Raw genomic sequence first — 18,316 nt, 5'->3', positions numbered from 1 at the left:
GATCTGGATGATTAAGAGATTCCAGGTGGAGCTGCTATGAAGTACCCTTACCAGTCTGTTTTATGTAATCAGTTTACACAAAATTATTCTCCCAGCTATGTGAAATGGAATGTATTAGTTTTACTTGCCTTAAATAACTTTTTTCACTGGGGATGTTAAAATAACTGATCAAGTCAAATAATGCCTAGAGGGTTTGAGCAAACTGTTGTTCAGCCAATTCACAGAGACATATGGTATACTCTGGAATTATACATATCCACTCTGAGTTGGGAACTTACTGGACAACAGATGCTGCCTACTTCACTCAGAGGGTGGTGTGCGTGGAACGAGCTGCCCATGGAAGTGGTGGATACGAGTTCCATTGTAACATTTAACAGACCTTTGGGTAGGTAACTGGTTGAGAGGGGTATGGAAGTCTATGGTCCAGGAGCAAGTTGCTAGGACGAGTCAGAAGACCACAACCAAAAGACCAGAGTAAATGGGCTGAAAGGCCTGTTTCTGTGCTGTAGTGCTCTATGACTCTATAAAAAGATACTAGCAGTCTACCCTATCGATGTTTCTCACAATCCTATAAACTCCTATCAGATAAGGGAGGAAAGGAAAGAAATGTATGGAAATGAAGCCTAGTGATCATCCAATTGAAAGACACCCAGTTATGCTTCAGGATAATCCATCATCGTAACCAGTGCTGTGACTCCTTCCTCCAATCCAACTCCATCAATAGCAGTGGCTGTGACTTCTATGTACTTCATTTATATGTCTCCACTCTGATTCGGGGAATTCTGGATGACAGATGCTGCCATATCTGTCAGTCCTCCCCACTTCTGGAGTTAATGTGGCCTCCAACAAGTCCAGACTTGTAAAGATCTCCCAGCAACACACAGAGAAATCACCCCTCGCATTTTACGATAGGTGAGATGATCAGAGATCACACACGTCTACTGGAGATTCTCTGCCTGCGGAATAGGGAAGGTGGTGCATTAACATTAATTATTTTACTTAATGTGTGATATGTGATGATTTGCATTTTAATGTGTCGTATCATGCTGATTTTTACCCAGCAGTTCTGCGGAAAACAGCTGGCTTCAGTGTTCATGTCTGACTCCCACATTGCACATTGTATCGTAGATGACAGGAACATGCTGCAGGTCAGGTCTTGGTGTATCAGACCTCCTCGTATGCTGCTGTACTCCACGCTAAGAGCAGATGTGGAGCTCAGCCATGCGGAGAAGCTGGATACATGGTTTAATGCCATTCATTGAACAGGATGCCAGATTGGATTGAAAAGGAAAATCCAGGTATGTGGTTCTTTTTTCTTTACTTAGACTCAATTTACACAATTAACCCCAATGATTAAACCTCTTCAGTTATTTGTAAATGTCCTGATTATCAGCTACATTTAGAAATAGTTCAATAGCAATTTTACACTGTCTTGTTACAACTGAAACCAATAAACCAACTCAATACAATTATTATTTTCAATACTTGACAAATTAATTATTGGATCAATTATATTATTGAAATGTTTCTAAATTTCAGGGACATTTAAAACTGTTGAACTATAGTACATGTTTAACAGGAATCAATGGTGTAATTCTTACCGAAGCTCTGTGGAGTGTTCTGGGGCAGAGCCTGAAAAATATACTCAGTAGCCACTTTATTAGTCACACCAGCTTGTTAGTGCAAATATCTAACCAGCCAATCATGTGGCAGCAATTCAAAGCATAAAACACTGCTGACGTGTCCAAGAGGTTCAGTTGTTCCTGTGACCAAATATCAGAGTGAAGAAGAAATGTGATCTAAGTGGCCATGGAATGATCGTTGATGTGAGACAGGGTGGTTCAATTATTTCAGAAACTGCTGCTATCCTGTGATTTTCACACACAACAGTCTCTGTAGAGTTTATCGAGAATGGTGCAAAAAAAAGACAAAATAACATCAGTGAGCAGCAGTTCTGTGAGCAAAACTAGCTTTGTTAATGAGAGAGGTCAGAGGAGACTGGCCAGACTGGTTCAAGCTGACAGGAAGGGGACAATTACTCGAATAACCATGCTTTACAATAGTGCTGTGCAGAAGGACATCTCGGAGCACACATGCGGAACCTTGAAGTGGATGACCTACAGCAGCAGCAGATCATAAATATACACGCAGTGGCCACTTCATTAGGTATAGAAGGTAGCTGCTAAAGTGGTCACTGAGTGTATACTTCCCGAGGCTTCTTAGTATCCTGACATCTGCTTCTACATCTGATTTTGGTGAGCATTGGTGGGAGGGAGACTGCAAGCAACAGCTTTAAGGTGTTGGACAATGTCCAGGTAGTTCCTGCCTTTTGGGTTTTAACTTCTATTAAAATTCTATTGTGCATTTCCATCATGTGGTTTAAAGACAACCTACCCAGAGTCGGTGGTTAAGAAACATTTGTACCCTATCAGGATATCACTAGGTTAATGCAAGGTTACAGGCTAGAATTTCTCTCAACAATTTAAAATGATTTTATCATTAATTTGCTGACCTATTGTGCAACTGTGTGACACAGAATGAACAGAAATTAAGAGTGCTGCTGGAAAGATGTGGCTACTAATTTCATCATGGATTAGATCAGCAAAATAGGGATATTGTTATAGAAACACAATGAAAAAAGCATGTTCAGATTAAACAATTGTCCCAGTCTTCAATACAGACATGCAATGCAACACAGAAAAGTCTTTTCTTAATTTTTTTTTAGCACAATTGCAAGCTGTAAGGAAACCTTTAGATTTTCTATGCACCATGGTCTGTTGTTGACCGTGAGCCTGGGATGTTTGCTCTCATTTACGGCTGTTATTAAAATGTGGCACCATGTTCCCAATTAAATCCCTTGGCAACTGAGATTTACGCTATTACTATCTGTGATGTAAGGGTGAAGTGAGAATAGACTTCAGCTGGTCTCATTAGTCTAAAGTTCAGGAGTCATCAGTCGAATGAAATGCAATTTGCAGGAGTCAAAATTCATCGCCCTGTATTTCAGTACGAAGCTATAAATAGGGCACATAATTCTGATTTTCTTTTCACATCCACATCTGGTGTGTGTGATGATATAAACTATTTTAATCTTTTTAACTGCACTTTCAAATCACAAAATAGAATGGGAAAATCTACTTATTTATTTCCTACTTTCAATTTCTTCAATATATCAACCAGCTCAATGAACTCAATGTCTGAAGATGCCTGTTTCTCTTCATTTAGTCCCACGACACTTCACACACTCTTTATATAGCCATGTCTTTTAAGTACTTTCTGACACAGAAATTTGTTCAAATTCTTAGCTTTTTTCCATAAAAGTTTCCTTCTGACAAGTGGCTCAAATGCTTCTCAGTGACCTATGCTCAGTGTGCACTTTGTACCTCCTGTATCTAATAAAGTGACCACTGAGTGTATATTCATGGTCTTCTGTTGCTGTAGCCCATTCACTTCGAGATTCAAAGTGCTGTGCATTCAGAGATGCTCTTCAACACAGCACTGTTGTAGTGCATGGTTCATTGAATTACTGACACCTTCCTGTCTGCTTGAACCAGTCTGGCCGTTCTCCTCTAACTCACTCATTAGCAATGCAATTTCGCCCAGAGAACTACTGCTAACTGGATTTTTTGTTGTTTTTTTTTAGAATTTATAGAGAATGGTGTGCATGAAAATCCCAGGAGATCAACAGTTTCTGACCACTCAAACCACCTCATCTGGCACCAAAATCATTCCATGGTCAAAGTCTCTTAAATCACATTTCTTCCCCGTTATGATCTTTGGTCTGAATGATAACAACTTCTTGAACATTTCTGCACTCTTTTATGCACTGGTTGCTGCCACATAATTGGCGGATTAGATATTTACATTAACAGGCAGGTGTACAGGTTTACCTCAAAAAAGTAGCCATGGAATGTATACTTTACTTGTTCATTTGTATGTGGAATGTTGGATGGTGTGGGCGATCATTGTCTTTTCTTGACCATGATATTTCTTGGCAAATTTTCTACAGAAGTGGTTTGCCATTGTCTTCTTCTGGGGAGTGTCTTTACAAGATGGGTGACCTTAGCCATTATCAATACCCTTCAGAGATTGGCTTCCTGTCATCAGCGGTCACATAACCAGGATTTGTGATTTGCACCAGTTGCTCATACGACCATCTACCACCTGATCCTATGGTCTCACATGACCCTGATCTGGGGCTAAACAGGTGCTACACCTTGCCCAAGGGTGACCTGCAGGCTAGCAGTGGGAAGGAGCACCTTACACCTCCTTTGGTAGAGACATATCTTCAAGCTGCCACCCAGATCCTTTGCTATCTGTGCCATAATTTTCTATTTGTGTGCAGAATCATGGTCAAAGGCTGTACTACAACAAGAAGGAGCTTTGCTTCACATTTTTTACTTATTATTACTTTATCAATGAAGAAGAAAATGTCCAATAATACCCAATGTCCAGGATACCCCCCAGTAAATACCAAAATCCAGCAATGCCGTGGGTGCCATGGCCAGATCTAAAGCTATTCTTAAGAGATCAATTGACTAAAACCTTTGAATTAGAATTAATAACATGAAGAGGATGAAGAACAATTACAATATACTTTCAGTCTCAAATTATGGTTAAGGTAACAGCACATATTCCTTGGGGTAATCTATTGGAAGCACTTCAGATGAGTATTAGCTGCATTGTAACTTTTCATCCTGGTGAAATTGGACAGGCCACAGTTAAAAGCAAGATAATGAAACCATTCCTCCGATTCCACTGCCTTCCCACCACATCTCAATATAATTATGAGAAAGGCTCCCACAGGCTTTACCAGTCCAGAATCCTAGTCAAGTTCAAGTTCAGTGTATTGTCATTCAACCAAACATATGGATACTGCCAAATGAAACAATGTTCCTCCGGACCAAGGTGTACAACACAGTGCATATAACTCACACACAGGGCAAATAAAGTAATATTACCACAAATAAATTAACATATAATAAGGTGCATATACAAGTTAAAAAGTAAACTGTATAATGCTACTGGCGCTTCATACATGATGAGACCTGGGTGGCAGGGAGTTCAGTAGTCTTACTGTCAGGGGAAAGAAGCTGTTCCCCATCCTAACAGTTCTTGTCCCAATGCCACGGTACCTGCTGCCTGATGGTAAGGGATCTAAGAGATTGTTGGATTGAGTCAGAGACCTGAGCAGGGGATAACTGTCAGGTCACAGGGTACCCAGGCAAATAATATCTTGCATACTTCCATCTGTATTAGGAGAACTTGGTCCTCCTCTACCCAAGGCAACTCCACCCTCCCTCTGCTCACTATTGATCCTGGTTACAGCCTATTGCTGTTTAAATTCTTGGTCCTGCCCTCAGCCAGATAGTGGATCCAGTTAGACACAGAACAGTACAGCCCAGGATCAAGATTGTTGTAAAATAGCCTGCTAACAGCAATTATTTGAGTTCATGAACCTCAAAACCCTGAATGGCAGCTGGGAGGTAACACTATGCCCCTCAACCCTAATGTGAGCAAGTAGCCTCATGAAGGAAATATTGGGTAAAGATGGAATAAACGTACTCACCCATGATCTCACTTGGTTCTTTGTTGTAGAGCTTTTTGTTCCAATAAAGAAGTCTCAAGAATGGAAAGGACACCAAAAGCACCAAGATAATTCCAACAAACATGTGCCCTGTGAATGACGCAAAGTGCAGACCCTGTGGTGAGGTGCAAAACAAGAAACATTTTGGCAAACGTCAAGAGATGCCAGAAATCTTCAAGTTGGCAATTTTCTCAAAACAATAATAATTTCTCACTTTTATATGGAGCATTTAGTGTGAATCAATTGTCAAAAACCTCAAAGGTGCGATCAGAAAATTAATCTCACCAAATATGGATTGGTCACCTCATCATAGGAAGGATGTGGAAGCTTGAGAGAAAGTGCAGAAAAAATTTTGTGTCAATGAGGTAAGGTTGAGCAAGCTAGGGCTTTTCTAGGGTGAGAAGTGGCTCGATAGAGTTATAAGATGATGAGAGACATTGATAGAGTGGACAGCCAGCACCTTTGTCCCAAGGTGGAATTACTTAACACAAGATAGCATAATTTTGAGGTGATTGAAGGAAAGTATAGGGGGGATGTCAGAGGTAGGATTTTTACACAGAGAGTGGTGGGTGCATATGTCAGGGATGGTGATAGAGGCAAATCCATTAGAGACATTTAAGAGAATCTTAGATAAGCAAATGGCTGAAAGAAAAATGGAATATGTGGGAGGTTAGTGTTAGATTGATCTTGGAGTAGGCTAAAAGGTTGGCACAACGTCGTGAGCCAAGAGGCCTGTACTGTGCTGTATTACTCAATGTTCTATGTTCAAATCGAAGGAGGAAGTATTGGTCATAGCTAAAGAACCTCATCTCAATCTACAGAATCACTTTCAAGGATTCTACAACTCATGTTCTCAGTATTATTTATTTATATTTATTTGCACAATTTGTCGTCTTTCACACATTGGTCATTTGATAGTCGTTGTTTATTTGTAAATACAAGAGATTCCGCAGACACTGGAAATCCAGATAGACAGACAGACGCACACACACACACAAAAACACACCTTCCCCCCCACCCCCACCCCCCCACAGAGGAATTCACCAGGTCAGGCAGCATCCATGGAAATGAATAAACAGTTGACATTCTGAACAAGTCCCTTCATCAGGACTGGAATGGAAGAGGGAAGATGCCAGAATGCCTTCCCCACTCCCTGTACCCTTATTCTTCCATCTCCTTTTCAGCTCTGATGAAGGACTTCTGACCTGAAACATTCACTCTGTTCCACTTCCAATAGATGTGGCCTGACCTGCAGATTAGTTCCAGTATTTTCTGTTTTTGTTCCTAATCTTTGTGACATCCCCTAATAGAATAGGTATATTCAACAAAACTCTATGTTTGGTAACACACACAAAATGCTGGAGGAACTCAACAGTCCGGGTGTGCCACCCTATGAGAAAGAGCAAACACCTGACGTTCAGGCCGAGACCCTTCATGAGGATTGGAAAGAAAGAGGAGAACTGCCAAATGAAACAATGTCTTATCAAGCCCAAATTCAAATTCAAAAATCAGATTTCTTTATCACATATACATTGAAAAATACAGTGAAATGCATCTTTTGCCTCAACAACCAACACATCTAAGAATATGCTGGGGTCAACCCACAAGTGTTACTACATATTTCAGTACTAGCATGCCCACATTGTTCAGCAGAATTAGAGCAAGATGATCATGCTTCCTTAGGAGTCTGCAGAGATTCAGCATGACATCTAAACCTTTGAAAAAACGTCTATAGGTGTGTAGTCGAGAGTGTATTGACAGGCTGCATCACAGCCTGGCATGGCAGAGGAGGTTCACCAGGTTGATTCTAGAGATGAAGGGGTTAACCTATGATCAGAGATTGAGTCGCCTGGGACTATACTCTTTGGAATTCAGAAGAATGAGAGGGGATCTTATAGAAACATATAAAATTTTGAAGAGGATAGATAAGATAGAAATAGGAAAGTTCTTTACCTCAGTAAGTGAGACTAGAACTAAGGGACATTACCTCAAGATTCGGAGAGAAGATTTAGGACAGAGATGAGGAGAAACTGCTTTTCCCAGAGTGGTGAATCTGTGGAATTCTCTGCCCAGGGAAGCAGTTGATGCTTCTTCACTAAATATACTTAAGATACAGTTAGATAGATTTTTTTTCATAGTAGTGGAATTCAGAGCTATGGGGAAAAGGCAGGAAGATGGAGCTGAGTTTATGGACAGATCAGCCATGATTTTATTGAATGTCGGGGCAGGCTCGATGGGCCAGATGCCCTACTCCTGTTTCTATTTCTATCTTCATATGTTTCTTATGTTCTTATGGAAACACCAATGCCTTTGAGTGGAAAATCCTAAAAAAGGTAGTGGATTTTGCCCAGTATATCATGGGTAAAGCCCTTCCAACCATTAAGCACATCTACATGCAACTTTGAAGGAAAGCAGCATCCATCATCAGAAATTCCCATCACCCAGGCCATGCTCTCTTCTCACTGCTGCCATCAGGCAGAAGGTACAAGAACCTCAGGACTCACACTGCCAGGTTTAAGAACAGTTGCTACCTCTAAACCATCAGGCTCTTGAATAAAACTACACTCACTTGCCCTATCATTGAAATGTTCCAACAACCAATTATCTCAATTTAATAGCTTTTTATCTCATTATCATTATTTATTGCTAATTATCTATATTTGCACTTGCACAGTTTGTTGTCTTCTGCACTCCGGTTGATCTTTCATTGATCCTGTTACAGTTACCATTCCATAAAAGAATCTCAGGGTTGTATTTGGTGACTTATCTGTACTTAGATAATAGAATTTACTTTGAGCTTTGAACTTCAATAATTTTTCCATACCAACAGGTAACTTGGCTTTCTCATTGTTTGTTGGGGCTGAGTGCAAGGTTGGTGTTGCGACAGCACTTAGCCAAATGATCTACAGTATCTCACTCTTGTAAGCCTCTTTGTCACCATCTGATATTCTACCAACAACAGTTGTATCATCAGTAAATTTATAGATGGCATAAGACTGTGCCTAGCCACACAAGAGAAGAGCAGTGGGTTAAGCACGTATCCTTGAGGTGCGCCTGTGTTAATTGTAAATGAGAAGGAAGTGTTATTTCTAATCTGAACTGACTGTGGCCTCCCACCAAGGAAGTTTCATTTGCAGAGGAAGGTTGGGGTACAGAGCCCAGGTTTTCAAGCTTTTTCAAAGGGAAACTGTGTAAACTCCACACAGACAGCATTAAAACCTGTTTTCCCAACCCTATATATACTTGTATAGATGTTAAATTATGGGCAACTATTCAGCTGTAGGTGGTTATCACAGTTTTGGACCTTTAGAGTTCTCATTGGGTCTTAGAGCAAGGGATACGGGCCCTTTAGCCCAACATGTCAACGCTGACCATAGAGTCCTCCCATTTAGCCCAAGTTTCCTGCATTCAGCCCATATCCCTCGGAGCCCTGCCCCTCCATGTACCCATCCAAGTGCTTCTTAAATGAAATCCCTGCACCTGCCTCATCTCCTTCCTTAGGCAACTCGTTCAATACAATTAACATCCTCTGTGAAAAAGTTACCTCCCCTCCCCAGTCCCTTTCTTGCTCCAAATTATGCTGCTTAATTTCGGACTGCTCTTCCCTGTCCTCTCCTGAGGCTTTCACTTTTATTTGCTATCATTAGTGGCAGTCTTGTTTTTTTAAATTCCTCTTCTTGCCTAGCATAAAAGCAAAACTATTTCCAAATTGCAGGAGCGATCATGTTAAACTTACAGGTATAGGTTACTGATGGAGAAATGAGAATTCAAGCTTCCCTATAACACCTGGGAAATTTAAATTCAAATGATTAAAAATAAATTCTGAACTTCCTTACCAAAGCTAATTTAATTCACTGCCCAATGGGGGTATGATTGTGGTTTCTGTTACAAGAGGTACAATTCAGGGCGATGAGTCGAGGGTAGTTCCTCACAATCCAGCACAGTAGCTGAGGATATTACATAAACCTGGATAAGAAAGCAATACAGTGCCTATGAAAGGAACAGATTGTTGTAAAAAGAAGTTCCCTGGTTCAATAAAGTGGGCCAGGGATCGATGTCGATGCCCAGTCTGGGTTATCTGTGACTTCAGACCCCCTCTTAATCGGCTTCCAAATCATTAGGTTCATGAGCAATTAGGGATGGAAGGTAAATGCTAGCATGTTTAGCAGCGTAGAACTGCTGCCTTACAGCTCCTTGTTCAAAGCACAAACTGCTGAAAAAACTCAGCAGGTCAGGCAGCATCTGTGAAAGGAAATGAATACTCAACATCCAGTTTCCAGTGTCTCTTGTGTCTTCATATTTCTAGTGCCATGGGTTCACTGCTGACATCTAGAGCTGTCTGAATTAGAGAGCATGTGCTGAACAAGCGAGTTGTTTTCTCTGGAGCAACAGACTGATAGTAGTTGAAAACAATTATGAGAGACAGCCAGTATATTTGTTCCAAAGTTAATATTTCTAATTTGAGAGGGCATGCACTTGAGATGAGAGGGGATGTTCAAAAGGAGATGTGCGGGGCAAGTTTTTTTCCCTCTTTTACACAGACAGTAGAAGGTGTGTGAAATGCACTGCCTGGGGTGGTGGTGGAGGCAAATGCAATAAAGGGCTTCAAGATGCTCCTAGATGGAGTAAATGCAAGAAGGCCTTTTACACTGCGATTGGATCAGACCAGAACTAGAGGTCATGCGTAAAGGGTGAAAAGTGAAATATTTAAGGGAACTGAGGGGTGGTCCCAAGTGTGGAACGAGCGGCCAGCAGAAGCACTGAATGCCAGTACAGTTTTCAAATTTAAGAGAAGTTTGGATAAGTACACGAGAGGGCAGGGTACCGAGGTCTGTGGACCAGCTGCAGGTCAAAGGGACAAGGCAGAATAAGAGCTCCGCAAGGACAAGATGAGCTAAAGAAATACAGCATGCATCTGTAGACCTTCACCAATTTGCATACATGCACCATTGAAAGCATCCTATCTGAAAGCATCACAGCTAAGTCTGGCAACTGTTCTAACAAAGACCACAAGAAATTGCATAGAATTGACGGGCACACCTCAGTCCATCATGAAAACTAGCCTTTTCTGCATATCTATAATTCTCACTGCCTTGAGAAAGTAACCAACTTAATTAAGAACTCCTCCCACCCCAAACACTTCTCCTCCCCCTCCCATTGTGTCATCCATCAACGTTATGCGCCGTGTCGTATGACTGCAACTTGAATTTTTATCTCTTCCACTACCCTGTGCAGTTTAAAAAAGAGCACCAATTTGTAATATGTTGATGAAAAAACTGATAATGATGAGAGGGACACAGAACTGTGTAACTTTGAGATTTACAATGTGAAAACTACAAAGTAACAAGATCCAAACAATATGGCTTACACCAGAAGTGAATGATAAATTAATTAACATTGTTAAGTACCCCGTAACTGGGTCACTTACCAGCAAAGATAGAGAGGTCCGTTGAAGTCTGATGGTACTATTTTTAACAGTATTTATTGATAAAAATACACAAAAATAATATCAATGCAAACATACAGATAATATACGTCGTCAATACTAAATCTAAAAGCGCGGGTATAATAATAATCAGTAAGAAATAGCTCTATCGTTGTCTAGGGGATAATGTATTGTCCGATGGAAATATAAAAGTCACTTAAGTTCATTCAAGCTGCAGCTTTTTGGTTGGAGAGAAAGACGGAGGTTTAACTTGCCCATTCCTTTTATGATGTCAATCCTTCAAGAGTCGTTGGGGGACTGATTTCCCCTTTTTGGTTAGCTAAAGCCGTGCTTCCATGGTAAAGGCCCACCAATTCCGAGGCAAATGGAAAAGGACGCACATGGGCTTTTCCACTGGCTTTCACTATTACGCTGTTACAGGAGTTCCAGCATTTCTTCTGGTGCGTCTGAAGGGGCCGTTCCCCAAATCCTCTTTTATCCTGACTCACAGGGTCTCAGATGTCAATCAGGTTGGGATGGTGCAATCCCTCCACCAACCCCACCTCGGTTCATTGACTGGGGGCTTCGATGCCTCGTACAGTATTCAACACACAATTCCATCTCCAAGAGACAATAGCCGTTATCAATGGTTCCGCCTTTCGGAGGCCAGGACACATTCCAAACTCTTTATGGATTCTGCATGACTTTCTCTCATTTCCTGGGTCTCCTGAACTGACTTAATAGTGATCTTGTGATTCTCAAAAAGGAGGGGGCCACGGACGTAACACCCCCTTTTCTTCAACGCGTTTTTCACCATCGGAAAAAAACAAAGTAATACAGAGTCTTACAGAATATTAGAATCTAACACAACACCAAAGTTTTTTTTCTACAGAGTAATACAGTTATACATTCAATTCAATATCTAGATGGTTACCGATTGCATTGTCACTTCCTTTAATACCTTAACATCTTGTACCTTACTAAAGTCTTGTAGCATCAGACTCCAATTTAGAAACCAACTATTTGTAGGTCTTATTTTTCTTTAGCAAACAAAAACTAAAGAGTTGTGATCTTAGCTTACAGGTATACTACAAAAGTTCATGCAAATACTAATCTTTATGTTTCTTTCAAACTGAACAGGCAGGTTTCCATGGGGTTGTCTTTATTATTCACATGCTTTGTCGAAATCCCATAAAACCGGCTTTTGCTATTTGAAAATGGTGCCCCCATTAACCCTCGCCTCTTTTCCGGTTAATTCCCATGTGGGGAGCTTGGGCACCCTGGTGAAATAGGCTTTCGTCCGCTCTTTCCAGAGGAGTTACTTTATCAACAATGTGTCCCAAACTTAGACCATCTTCTGAATTTCCACCCAATTCTTTAATTTTACACAAGTTGCTAGTTTTCTCTTCAGGACCCTTCAGGCTATTAGTTTTCAGTTCATACTCTTTGTTCAAACAGCATTTCAAATTCTGCCTTTTCACACCACACTCTGGAATAACAATAGCATGTGGGGCCCCGTCACCTTCCAACTCAACCTGTAAGTGATCCGCAGGCTTTGTGGTACCACGCCATTGTCTCTGTAGCCTGGTTGCTGCCTTTGACATCAATCCAGCCTTTAAATTTTCTTCATTCAATATAGGAACTACATATTTCCCTTTTCCTTCAATAATAATATTCATCTCCCCACTTTTGATCTCAGCATTAACTTTTAACACACCTTCAAGCACAAACACCTGGGAACTCTCACTTCCCACGATTACCAAGGTTAACCCTTTCTTCCCTGAACCAAGTCTATCTGACCCACAAGGACTGCGTTCCTTTTCAACTGAATCAAATACGTCAGGCTTTTTCTGAGCTCCATTACTAGGTTCAGTACCACGTGCATCCACATCTTGGACACACTCAAACGGGACATTTGCCTCTTCCAGGCTTTCAATACCCGTACCTGGTCCAAATTCTAAATTCCCCTGATTCTCCCAGCTACTCTCTGGGCAATTCCCTTCTGGAGTAAACTCAACCCCGCAGGCTGAAACAACCTCATCTGCCAACCCAGCAGACTTCTTCAAGGTAAGGGCACCCTTTTCATCTAGGACTGCCCTCATTTCATTATCGGGAACACCTTTAGAATTTTCAACTTCCTCAAACAGTTCTGCCAAACCAGACAGATCATCCCTGTCCAACTCTGGACCTTTTAACAGCTCTATCTGTTTCTCATCTTTATTTCTTGCCTCTAGAACCTTTCTCCTCGCTAAGGGCAGGTCTACCTCCTCTCCCTTACTCTCTTTCACTTTACTACTCTTTGTTTTACCACCCTCTAAACCCTCGTGGTACAGGGTCAATAAAAACGTCTCGGCCAAATCGATACTGGCCGGATTTAAACTGCTCCCTTTCTCAGCTGCCTTTTTCGACATGCCGTGAGTGATCGCGCATGCGGGATAGATCTTGGAATCTAGGGGCGGGGCTGCAACACTCAGCGGCTGGCTTGTCAGCGTCATTGCTGCCCAAACCTTACCACCAGCTAAATCGTTGCCAAGAAGGACATCCGCGTCAGTTCTCAGGAATTCTGATCGCACCCCTATTTCAACTGGTCCAGACACCAACTCACAATCCATAATGATCCTATGCAAGGACACAATTTCCATCCCTTTTCCTATTCCTTTCACAGCTACCATTCCTGTCTTGCGACCAAATCTAGTAACTCACTGCTGTTCAGCCCCTGTGTCTCTCCAGATCCGTACTGGAACTGGTGTGTCTCCCTCCCACACAGACATGGTTCCGTTTGACATACAAGTCTCAGATCCTTCTCGTACTCTGTCTACCCAGGGCTCTCTTGTCGATTTACTGATTACCACAACACATCCGATAGGGACTGCTGCTTTCCCTTTTCCTGTCTCTTCCCTCAAAGCAAAGTACCTAGATGAAATATGACCCCCTTTCCACAATTAAAACAGGTCAAGCCCAGAAATCTCTGGCCGTCTGGCCTTTCCCCCTCAACCTTACCACGAGCTCCCGGCGGGACCTCTGCCTCAGCCGGTGGGCTTTCTCTATCGTTCCCACGGTCTCTCTGGGAACTCTTATTCGAGGAAAAATTTGTCTTGTGGGTTAGGGCATGTTCATCTGCGAACCTAACAAATTCTGAGATGGACTTATTCGGCTTCTCATTCAAATACAATCCGGATATCCTCTGAAACACAACCTTTAAATTCCTCAATCAGAATTAACTCCCTGAGACGCCAATAATCCTCATCCACTATTTCTGCTGTACACCAACGGTCCAAGAGCACATCCTTCTCATAGGCAAACTCGGTATACTTCTGATTCCACCCTTCCTTTAAATTTCTGAACTTTTGCCTATACGCTTCAGGTACTAACTCATAACTCCGGAGAATGGCTGCCTTTACTTTGTCATAACTCTCCTCCTCTTCCTCCTCCATGGACAACGCCGTATATGCTCGTTGTGCCTTCCCTTTTAACACACTTTGTAACAACGCCACCTACTGCTCTTTGGGCCACTTCTGATTCACTGCCACCTTTTCAAAAAGCAAGAAATAACTATCAACATCCGTCTCCTCGAACGGAGGTACTAACCTCAACTCCCGACTAACATTAAACCGCTCCTCTCGGTCTGACCCTTGATCTCCTTGCCCTTGCCTTAACTTCTCCATCTCTAAGTCATGTTTCCTCTGTTTCTCTGCCTCCTTCTCCTTCTCGGCCCTCTCTTTCTCTTTCTCAGCTGCTTCCAGCTGTTTTAACTGAATTTCATGCTCTCTTTGTTTCTCAGTTCTTTACTGCTCCCGTTTCACCTCTAACTCCTTTAGCTGGAGCGCATGCTCCCTTTCTCTCTCGGCCCTTTCTTTCTCTTTCTCCCTCTCTCTCTCGGCTCTTTCTTTCTCCTTCTCAGCTGCTTCCAGCTGCTTTAACTTAATTGCATGTTCCAGCCTCAACTTCTCCAACTCTAACTGAGCCGTCCCACTAGCTGGTACCTTTTCAGGGATATTTTCCAATACCTCAGCTGCAAACACATTCTTCCCAATATAATACTAAGTTATTGCCCTTCGCACCTCTCGCTTTTTCATGGACAACCTCACCTCTGTGAGGTTTAGCCCTTTTGCCAGATTTATCAAGTCCGATTTGGTGGCCGCCTCTAGCGCCTCTAGAGTCGGGTTTTCTATAAATTCATCCACGTCCATCTTTGCTGGTTTCCCATCTGGCTACCCGCATAACCAGATTCAAGCTTGGACTTACAAGCCCGATTCACTGGCCTCCCAATTTGGTGTCAAATCTCGAGACGAGAACCCCAATTGTTACGTACCCTGTACTGGGTCACTTACAAGCAAAGATAGAGAGGTCTGTTGAAGTCTGATGGTACTATTTTTAACAGTAGTTATTGATAAAAATACACAAAAATAATATCAATGCAAACATACAGATAATATACGTCGTCAATACTAAATCTAAAAGCGCGGGTATAATAATAATCAGTAAGAAATAGCTCTATCGTTGTCTAGGGGATAATGTATTGTCCGATGGAAATATAAAAGTCACTCAAGTTCATTCAAGCTGCAACTTTTTGGTTAGAGAGAAAGACGGAGGTTTAACTTGCCCATTCCTTTTATGATGACAATCATTCGAGAGTTGTTGGGGGACTGATTTCCCCTTTTTGGTTAGCTAAAGCCGTGCTTCCGTGGTAAAGGTCCCATCAATTCTGAGGCAAATGGAAAAGGACGCACGTGGGCTTTTCCACCGGCTTTCACTATTACGCTGTTACAGGAGTTCTAGCATTTCTTCTGGTGCATCTGAAGGGGGTGTTCCCCAGGTTGGGATGATGCAATCCCTCCACCAACCCCCACTCTGTTCATTGCCTGGGGGCTTCGATGCCTCGTACAGTATTCATTACACAATTCCGTCTCCAAGAGACAATAGCCATTATCAATGGTTCCGCCTTTTGGAGGCCAGGACACATTCCAAACGCTTTGTGGATTCTGTATGTCTTTCTCTCATTTCCTGGGTCTCCTGAACGGACTTAATAGTGATCTTGCGATTCTCAAAAAGGAGGGGGCCACGGACGTAACAACATGGAATTGGTGACTGGCTTGGCTGCTTCGGTCATTCGTTCTACAAAATGAGTTTGAATGCCATTTCAAAGATACTGAACTGAAGTCTGCAGATATCCAGTTAAGAACTTGTACTGGAGAAAAGACAATTCCTGTGAAATACAACAACCAACAAGCCACATTGGGTTTGTATGAGGTAAAAACAGGAGGGCCAAAAGCATCGTGGATTCATAATTGGCTGAGACAACTACAACTTGTTTGGAGATCCGTCCACCATCTACAATAAAAACAGTCAACTGAAAATGAATTAAGAAAGGTACTGGAAGATACCAGAGAAGTATTCTAGGATGGCATTGGAAAACTCAAATATAACAAGGGTAAAATAATGTTAAATGAAAATGCCACACCCAAGATTTGTAAAGCCCATCTGGTTTCTTATACCATCCCTGATAAAGTAGCCAGGGAGCTAGATCACGTGAGGCTGACGGAATTCTTTCCAAGCTTGAGTAGAGCCAATGGGGAAAGCCAGTGGTTGCAGGTGTCAAGAAGAATGGCTCTGACAGGATCCATGGAGATTTTAAGGTTACCATCAACCCACTACTGAAAGTAGACCAATAGCCTCTTGTCCAGGGTAGTGAACTTAGCTGAGGCCGACCTCAAAAGGAGTATGCAAGACACCAGCTGAGACAAATTAAGGGCTCTTCAAACAAGGAAGCTTGTTGTTTCACTTCTGGACAAGTAGCCCTGGCATGGGATCAAAAGTGGGTACTTGACAAGATTAAGGACAGAACTAGACCACTTTCCTATGCATTAATGATTGAGTCTGATATCCCCTGGAGACCACATATTGATCAGTTGAGGAGAGCAGTCAATTGTCAGAGAAGAAAGGTGTCCAAAGTTGTCAGAGTCACTTTCTGCAGTCCCAGAATCAGCTCCTACAACCACCATGGAGGAGACCTCAGAACCCTGAGATCGTTTCACAGACTCAGGTCTCACTTGTCAAGGAGAGAGACCCTTCTTGCCAGGAAAGATATTACGCCACAAGAGTAAGAAATCCTGCACACCAATTAAATCTTCAGGCCTGAACAGGGCAATTTAAAATTTATTATGCTGCGGATGTCTACATAGAAGTTGTATTTTATATATATTGGATTAAACACCCCCTCGTGGTGTTCACAACCCACCTTGGATAACCATCCTTGATCACCCTCTCACTACAGTTGAACAATTCACCAATCTGGTTGACAGCATCTCCAATGGCACTACAGTAGTAAGGGACATTGCCAATTGACTCGCCAGAGCTGGCAGTGCCTTTGGGAGACTCCAAAGACAAGTGCGGAAAAAACCACCAGCTATGTCTGTCCATAAAAATCCAGGAGTACAGGGCTGTTGTTGTCACATTATAGCTATATCGCTCTGAAGTCTGGGTCTTGTACCACAAGCAAATCTAAATGCTCAAGAGCTTCCATCAGTGCTGCCTCTCTGCTCCGTCATGGGTGTCAGCTGGCAGGATCGTGTCTCCAACAAAGAGGTCCTGGAGAAGACTCAACTTCCAAGCACCAAAACTGCTCTGCTGTTCCAGCAGCTCCGCTGGTCAGGCCACGAGTCTCACATGGACAGCTCGGGTTACCGAAAGTAGTACTCTACGGAGAACTCTCTCAGGCCACGCAAGAGAGATTGTCCTGCCCTGCGCAAGAGGTACAAGGACCAACTTAAGCAGCTGCTCTCTCTGGTAGATATTGAGGTCAACGAGGGGCTGCAGCAGACTTGTGATAGCTACCGCTGGAGAACAATGATCCTCAGAGCAGCCACGGATTTTGAGGAATCCAGAAGAGTGACTGTTGAAGAGAAGAGGAAACACAGAAAGGATCCCAGCTGTTCACTCGTCCCTACTGCTCCAGAGACTGCAGATCCAGAATTGGCCTTTTTTAAATGTTGTTATTGCTTTTTCCTTGTACAACCTCAAAGTATTTATGTTTTTAAATAATCTGTGCAGATGGCTTGTAAATTTAAGCACTTTTCTGCATCTCAATACATGTGACTTTATTTAGTAAATCAATACCAAATAGTTCAAGTTCAAATTCAATTCCCATTCAAACATACACATGGATAGAGCCAAACGAAACAGCATTCCTCCACGGCCACAGTGCAAAACACAGTACCAACTGTTACACACAGCATACAGCACCTTGAATCATACTGTCATAGAAAAGTACAGAACAGAAACATCTAGTCCATGCCTAAGCATTT

At 42.2% G+C, this 18,316-nt stretch overlaps 1 protein-coding gene across 1 annotated transcript in view; it reads right to left on the bottom strand.

The window, feature by feature from the left end:
* The window catches only part of oca2 (oculocutaneous albinism II), a 507,586-nt gene that overhangs the window by 186,022 nt on the left and 303,248 nt on the right, over positions 1-18,316 (bottom strand). Inside the window, exon 15 of the mRNA XM_059963277.1 lies at positions 5,570-5,702. Within this exon, the coding sequence (XP_059819260.1) occupies positions 5,570-5,702 (133 nt within the window). The remainder of the gene's footprint in view (positions 1-5,569; positions 5,703-18,316) is intronic.

The sequence above is a fragment of the Hypanus sabinus genome, chromosome 3, assembly GCF_030144855.1.
Source record: "Hypanus sabinus isolate sHypSab1 chromosome 3, sHypSab1.hap1, whole genome shotgun sequence".
NCBI lineage: Eukaryota > Metazoa > Chordata > Chondrichthyes > Myliobatiformes > Dasyatidae > Hypanus > Hypanus sabinus.
This window is presented reverse-complemented; position numbering and strand designations above follow the sequence as displayed.